This window comes from Pundamilia nyererei, unplaced genomic scaffold, assembly GCF_000239375.1.
Source record: "Pundamilia nyererei isolate P.nyererei 1_Seehausen unplaced genomic scaffold, PunNye1.0 scaffold00189, whole genome shotgun sequence".
Lineage (NCBI taxonomy): Eukaryota > Metazoa > Chordata > Actinopteri > Cichliformes > Cichlidae > Pundamilia > Pundamilia nyererei.
Window position 1 is genome coordinate 47,072 of NW_005187590.1, and position 8,448 is coordinate 55,519.

Consider the following 8,448-nt stretch of genomic DNA (forward strand, 5'->3'; position numbering starts at 1 on the left):
TGAGGTCTAGCAGGACAAGCACAGAGATGAGTCCACTGTCAGAGGCCATAAGAAGATCATTTGTAACCTTCACTAAAGCTGTTTCTGTGCTGTGATGAACTCTGAAACCTGACTGAAGCCATTCCTTCAAATAAGCCATTCCTCTGCAGATGATCTGTTAGCTGTTTGACAACTATTCTTTCAAGGATTTTTGATATGAAAGGAAGGTTAGAGATTGGCCTATAATTAGCTAACACTGCTGGCTCTAGAGATGGCTTTTTAAGTTTAATTACTGCCAGCTTGAAAGCCTGTAGTACATAGCCGAATATTAGAGATAGATTGATTATATTTAAGATCGAAGCTTAAATTCATGGCAGGAGTTCTCTGAGCAGTCTTATAGGAATGGGGTCTAAAAGACATTAGATGGATTGGAGAAATGAATTACTGAAGTTAACTCAGAAAGATCAATCAGAGAAAAATAATCTAAATGAATATCAATGGTGCTGTAGATAATGTTACATCTGTGAGATGATTATAAGTCATTTTTTTTCTCTAATGGTTAAAATTTTATTTGTGAAGAAGTTCATGAAGTCATTACTAGCTGTTAAAGGAATGGTTGGCTCAACAGTGCTCTGATTTTTTGTCAGCCTGGCTACAGTGCTGAAGAGAAACCAAAGCCCAATCAAGATGGTTTAGGAGCATAGAGTGAAGTCAAAGGGGCCAACAAGTGCTCAGTACTTTGTATGTTATATTTCATGAAAACTACCACATGTGCTGTAATATAAAGAGCTCTGTTCTTCTTCCAGTAGCTTCTGGAATCTTGATTTTAAATTACTTCCAGCAGATTTTGGGGCTGCTATCCCCATTTTAACATACTCATCTAATGGTATACTGCAGTGGGAGAAGGCAAAATTAGTTGAAACAAAGAAATTAAAAAATAAATTGAAGTCAAAATGTAAACTATTCATATTATGTATTATATTGTGTACTTTTTATGTCTATTATGCTGATGCTGTAAAATTTATGATTCTAATTTTTATGTTTTAGTTGGCTACACCACCAGTGATCTTGTGTTCATGTGGCAGTCTGACCCAGTTCAAATGGATGAGATTGCTCTCCCACAGTTTGACATCAAGCAAGAGGATATAAAATATGGAAACTGCACAAAGTACTACCAAGGAACAGGTTAGTAATCTGTAATTGAATTAAAAGACTACGTCCAATTTCTGTAAATTGAAATTTTATTATACTGTGCAGGCAAAAACTAGTCTGTGCATGTATTACTTCTAGGCTACGCTATAGTAACCCGTTATTATCAGGTGACTCTAAGAGCTTCTTGTAAAGCCTTCAGTTTGTTTAGAATGCTGCAGCAAGAGTACTGACAGGGACTAGAAAGAGAGATGATATTTTCTCCTAATTCCATCGCTTACTCTCAGGCTACCTGTTAAATATAGAATTTAAAATCCTTCTTAAATAAGGTCTTAAATAATCAAGTCCAATCTTATCTTAAATAAATAATAGTAGTATATTGTCACAGTAGGCCACTTCTCTCAGACTGCAGAATTACCCGAGTTTCTCAAAGCAGAATGGGAGGAAGAGCCTTCAGTTATCAGGCCCCTCTTCTGCAGAACCAGCTTCCCTCTCTACTTTCAACATTAGGCTTAAAATTTTCCTTTTTGACAACTCTGGATCAGGTGAGCCTGAATCCTCCCATAGTTACGCAGCAATAGGCTTAGGCTGCTTGGGGCTTCCCATGATTCATTGATTGTTTCTTCTTCGCTCACCTCATTTTCGTGTTCTGTGCATTTATCGACCATTATTATTTTTATTCATTAGCAGTGATTAAACTCTATCGCTCTCTTCTAGTGTGTCTTTTGTCACTTCTACTCTCCCCTACCCCCAACCAGTGACAGAAAATGGCAAATAGTTTCTTCCTGTTAAAGGCGAGTTTTTTTGTTCGCGTTGTCACCAAGTGATTGCTCATAGGAGTTGTCTGATTGTCGGGATTGTCTAAAAAGATAATTTGCCATTATTAACTACAATGAAAATAAGATAGTTTGTCTCAAAGTAATGCAGAAAATATTGAATATGAACAGCTTATCTTATGTATTTAAGATCTGTGTGTTTGAGTATTTAATCATTCTCTGTTTCCAGGATACTACACCTGTGTCGAGGTTATATTTACGTTGCGACGGCAGGTCGGTTTTTACTTGATGGGAGTTTACGCTCCAACACTGTTGATTGTTGTTTTGTCCTGGTTGTCATTCTGGATCAACCCTGATGCCTCAGCTGCAAGGGTGCCACTAGGTGAGTACCACAAAAACACATTTTGCATTCTTTGTTTGAATCACTTTACATTTAAGTAAACTATAACCAAATGTTTGCATTTCAGTGCTGGGTACCCTATACAGAGAAGTGTTTGGCCTAAGACTCCTCATGCTTAAATTTCAATACAGGCATTGATTATTTGTGTTTGCAGGTAACACAGCTGCTTCTTTATTCAAGACAGTTGGACACCTCAAAGGAAAAAAAACATACAAATCACTTAATAATTGTTAATTTCCACTTAGGTCTTGCATTGACCATGCTGGTTCATTGTCAATACATACTGGTGCAATTAATGGGACAATGAATTACGTTCTATTACTGTGCTTCCCTTTAAAATCTCAGCTTTGAAATAGGTTTCTTGAAAACAGCAGCTGAATTCATGAAAAACACTAAGTTTATGAAAAGCATTTGTCAAGAGTTTGTTAATTTTGACAGATGGTTTTCATTTAATATTGTCACCTAAATTCTTTTACTTTTAGTATAGTTTTAGTTAACCAAAAGTCATAAGATTATTGTTGATTAAATCTAAAGTTGATTCAGTTGACTAAAATATAAAGTGTAGAGGTCTCATGTCTTACCAGTGAGAGTAGCTCCAAGGGTCAACCTTTTGCTGTGTTTTAGTGAGAAACAAGGAGCATGGGAGGAAGCTGTACCATGTACTGAAAAGAAAGAAAAAGCAGATGTAGATTAAATGTCTATGTCTAACCTTAATGCACAAGGATCATTTCTAAACTTGTCTCACCTGTCTCCCCAGCTTTATCGGTTCTGATTGAATCCAGTCTCCCCAGCAATGCCTGATCTCATGTTACTTTATATAAAATGGACCCCATTAAGTTCCATAAAGCTTGCCATCCAGATTTTAGAATAGAGAAATGGTATGGTAACTTTGTGTGTACATGAGGATATTCGTATTTGTTGTGGCTACGACTGTTACTGGAAGACAAACTGATAAATTTGTCATTTATCTGTGTAGAGCCATATATTTTGTTTCTTACATTTCACCTTCACAAAGCTACTGTAAAGCAATTCTTATCAAACCTAGTTCAGTAATCAATTGCTATGAACATGTGGTTATTTCAGCATATATAGCATGTAATTCGGGCAAATATAAAGCAAATCTGACTATGCTGGCCTTTACAGAATTGTAATTGGATTAATAAGACATGACATCAACAAATTTAATAACAAGATGCATGTCTCAGAGGGGCTTTAGCCAGGCCATTTTCTGAGAAACATCCTCTTCCTGATGTTAAATTTGTTTTCAAGTCCTATTGAGAGCATTATTATATGCATGCATGAGATTTTCATTATGAATCAGTACCTAATTTCAGTCAAGATTCCTCGTTGCTCTGTTCCCACAAAGACAGATTGAATATTGAATGATGAGACAAAAAAGTTCTAGCTGTAACTGTAGACTGATCACTTCTTAAAACTTTACCTCACTAAAACATATTTTAATACTACTGTTTCCCTCTGCTCAGATTGACATACTGATGCAGCCATACATTTAATACTGTGCTTGATAAAGGATCATAATGTTCAATTTACAGAACTCTTAAAGAAGGCATTCAGATGTAACTGAGTTGTAGCAAATGCGATGTTATATGTATATTCAACATGGTGTATTATAATGATCACTACTTTTAAAATTCAATCTCCTCTTTTTGATGTATCCAAGCAGAATTAAATGATCACAAATCTCAATTACCTGGAAATGATTATTATAAAATGGTAAAATTAACATGTTAACATCTGTGCTTTTCTAGGTATTTTGTCAGTGCTTTCGCTATCCAGTGAGAGCATGTCCTTGGCTTCAGAGCTACCAAAGGTTTCCTATGTAAAGGCTATTGATATTTGGCTCATTGCCTGTCTGCTCTTTGGTTTTTCATCCCTGGTGGAATATGCTGTAGTCCAGGTCAGTTCTTGCAAACAACCACTCACACTGTACTGTAAAATACATCTTGCTATATATAAAATATCTGTGTACACATAGCTTAGTTGGAAAACCTACTTGGGGAACAAGCCTTGGGACAAGATAACAATAACTGCATCAGCAATTCAACAAAATATTTGCATACTATTTTGCAGTGTAGAGGTTTCTGTCAGAGTTTAGGGTCCAGATGCAGATGTGCAGAGATGGAATTCTAAACAAAAAGCAAGCGTTTATTTTGGCTGCCGTTTGCTGTTTTTGCATATTTCTCCATCTCTGAGTGAAGGCCCCTCACAGTCTTTTGAGATGCAGCACCAGGCTTATAGCCTGGTTTATAGCTTGGTGCTGCAGCACACACACTGTCTATTAAACCGACCAGAATCTGTTTGTGCGTTTGCAGTTGGAGACTATCCCAGTTGCCATTGGTGAAGAGACAGGGTATACCTGGACAGATCACCAGTCTCTAGGCTATAATAAAAATGAAATGTTTATTACTTAAATTCAAAAATAGTACCTAGAACTTTTCATTCATGTTTCCCATGGAAATAAGTTGACAGAACTTAAAAGGAATCCTAGTAGTCGTCAACAGTGGCTAACACAGAGCACTGCAGTCAAGCGAGCCGACATCAATTTTCTTACACTGACTGCACTAACTTTACAGTAGTGCTTCTTCTTTGTTGTTGATTGAAAACACAGGCGCAAGCACACACACACACACACACACACACACACACACACACACACACACATACACAAGTAACACACAAACACATGCAAATGAACACATTCACTTTTTTTCTCTTCAGGAAATTAAGAGAAATTAAGCTCCTGCACCATTGTTTTCCTGATTGGGTGTTCATTTATTCTTCTTTTCAGTTTGTTATTCAATGTTATTCTTCCTTCAGCTACTCTACAACTCTGTCAAGGTTGATTTCTATCGGCAGCAATATCCCACAGAAAATAAAGGACAATTATGCTCAACTTCAAATTCTCATCAGATTCCTCTTCTTGGACATCTCATCGCAATCCACTGCACAAACATAAGGACATTTCTGTTCAAATTCAATATAATATTACATAAAAAATTTATCTGTGATTGTGGACATGAAATTGCCAGTTGACTCTTCCTCTGGGTTACCTTCTCTACATGTCTGCCAACAGGCTTATTTTAATAAATAAAAATGTACATAAACAACCATCTTCAATAGTTGACATGAAATTCAGTGGAAGAATGCTTGTAAATCCCTCCCTCTTTGGGATTTGCTGACCATAACTCATCTATTAGACTGTCTTTTAATCAATTTTAACTTTGGTTTTATCGTTCTTCTATTGAGTCTGTTTTATCTCTTTGTTTGGTGGCATGGTTTGGTCAGACCTCTGTCACAGAGAAAAACTCACTAAATCAGATTTAGCCTCTCTGTACTCTAAACAGGTACAGAGGGTGGCTTTATCAGTTCTTTATAATGGTTCCCATTCTCTACGGGGGGAATTTCAGTGTCTTCCCTCTGGACGGAGGTTTCTAGTTACAAGATGCAGGACAAAGCATTATAAAAACAGCTTTGTCCCTGCTGCTCTCACTAAACCTAATAAGAACTGTTTTTGGTTTGAGTCATCTTGTCTATTTACCAAATATGTGTCTGTCAGGATTAAATACGTGTGTGTGTTTTGTGAAGGGATGCCATATGCTATCTTTTTTTCTGTAAAACAAATTTACCTAAAGGTATAAATACAGTAACCTTGAACCTTGGAGGGGCTGAACTGCTGATCTTTAATAATAATATGATTAATAATAATAATACATTTTATTTGAATGTGCCTTTCAGAACATTTTTAACACAATGTTATCACATTCCTTTGATGTGATGTGATCATATTGCGTTGACTGTATTGAGCAAAATTGTCCTTTAATTTTTGTGGAATATTGCAGCCAATAGAGATTAAACTTGGCACAGATTTACAGTAGTTGGATGACAGTAAGAATGTGTTGAAAGTTTCAGGTCAACTTTCAAGGATAATTTTTAATTTATTTTCGAATGTGCCTATGTGCTGTGTCTCAGTCCAGCTCTGTCCAGCGATTGATAGGATTTCAGCCACTTCTATCTGCCAGTGGTACATGCAGGGCCCGATCCTTCCATCATAATTCTTCTCCCTGCCTCCTCTTCTTTCTCAGGTTTCTGATCCCTGAGGTATTCACTAAGTACATGATCAGTTGTGGCTGTCTTTCTGATGTATTCATGGTTCTTTATTGTTTTTTCCTGAATTTGTTCTTTGCTTTTATTTTTTGTGGCACTCGGGCCTCTACAGCCGAAGGTTTTGTTGTCTTGATGTCAGTGGCGTCACCTCCTTTGGCCAGCTGATTATCCCAACCGGCAGGGTGTAGGCGGTGATTACCTGGATCTTTTTCTCCCCATTCAGCTGACTCCTCAGCACCTACCTTCTCTCTGCAGGTATTTGCTGGTTGCGGTTTTCCTAGTGGCTTCTTCATGGTTTCCATTTGCCTGTGGGATTCCAAAGTACTTGTAGCCGTCCTCAATGTCTGCCTTCTGCTAGTGCAATCCCCACAGTTCTGACTACCTTCCCTCTCTGCTTCTCCGAATGACATTTAGCTGTTGTTGCTTTATATCCTCGTGGTGTGGATGAGTGAATCGATGTCTCGTTCACCCCTGGCATACAACTTGATGTCATCCATTTAGAGGAATTGGCTAACAGTTGCTCCATTCCACTGTCAGTATCCATATTCAATCTTGTTAAAGGTATGGGTGATGGGTTTCATGCCTATGAAGAACAGCAGTTGGGACAGAGCATCTCCTTGGTACTTGATGGTGACTTGTTCAGTTGTCTTGAATTTGGCCTATAGGTTATAGCATTGTTGTTCAAATTACAAGGACATGGGTGTGAACAGCTGTCTCCTCAGGATAACCCTGGTTTGGGCCGTACAGTTTTATACTACAACAATAACAAGTACTATTATGGGTATCTTCTTCCGGAAGCAACGTGGCAGTCCTGTTGTCTCCTTATGAGTCTTCACTCTGTCCCCACCTCCTATCTGCTCCTTTTTCCTGGAATCACAAAGACAGACACAAAAACACCTCCCTGCCTAGCGCTGATCATTTTAATATTACTGATTCTACATGTCTAGTTCAGGACATTCTGTTCAGACTCCCTTCGGTCCAGAGAATATCCTTCTAACATTATCAAGTGTGATGTGTAAGCATGTTGCAAAACCCTCTGCGCTAAGTCAACTCTTCAATATTTCAGTCCAGACATGCCGCTGGATGAAGCTTTTGACCTTCAAACATGGAGCGCTAACTTGTTTATGAGCACACTGCATTGTGTATATAAAAACAATAAAACCAGCTTTGTTTAATCATTTTAAACCCTAACACTCTTTCTTTTTTACCAATTCCTTATGTGCCTGATCCTCTTAGCTGCTATGCGGCCTAACAGGAGCTTCCGTGTTGTGCTTTGGCAGGTTATCATTCCCTTCTGGGGATCCTTGGGGATCAGGACTGTCTGGCCTTCTGTCCTATTCTGGGTGTTTCTTATCTATTAGCAGCTAGTTCATTTGTACTGGAAGCTGCTTATGGAGTGCAGTTAGCTTCTTTAGCCAATAGGTGTGAATATATGACACGTGAAGGTCTGCCACTGTGACGGTTACTGGATCCTGCTCAAGGTGGTGCTGTGGTCCTAGCTTCCCTATCTACTGAGCATTGTTGTTATGAGCCCCATCCTTGATAATACTAATATTAATAATAATTAATAATAATAATTATTATTAATAAATTTATTTGTATAGCTGTTGAGGAGTACTTGGTGAGGGCTAGTTCTTTTAGGTTCAGCAGCTAACAAGATGGTGTATCGGTCAGGATACAGGAAGGAGGACAACAGGCTTCCACTTTGCTGGATTGTCACCGCCAGCTGTTTTATTTATTGCCACCTATCTAGGTGGTGCTCAGTGTTGCCAGCAGTCTGTAGTAACAAACAAGTTGCCATGAGTATATAAATATATACAGCAACAGCTTCACTAAGATAAATATAAAGGATTACATGAAATAAACCAACACATCCATCTGAATATACACATAACAGGACACATATAATTTGAACTATGCCAATCTTACATCTCTTGCTCCAAACACAGAAAGGACACAATTAAACACAGTGAGAATGTCATACATAGCCGAAACATCCACTCTAACTGTAAACAAAGG

General features: G+C 37.9%; 1 protein-coding gene across 1 annotated transcript in view; it reads left to right on the forward strand.

The window, feature by feature from the left end:
* The window catches only part of LOC102208651 (glycine receptor subunit beta-like), an 81,229-nt gene that overhangs the window by 41,475 nt on the left and 31,306 nt on the right, over positions 1 to 8,448 (forward strand). Inside the window, exons 6-8 of the mRNA XM_005747136.1 lie at positions 1,027 to 1,164; positions 2,134 to 2,286; positions 4,074 to 4,222. Of these exons, the coding sequence (XP_005747193.1) occupies positions 1,027 to 1,164; positions 2,134 to 2,286; positions 4,074 to 4,222 (440 nt within the window). The remainder of the gene's footprint in view (positions 1 to 1,026; positions 1,165 to 2,133; positions 2,287 to 4,073; positions 4,223 to 8,448) is intronic.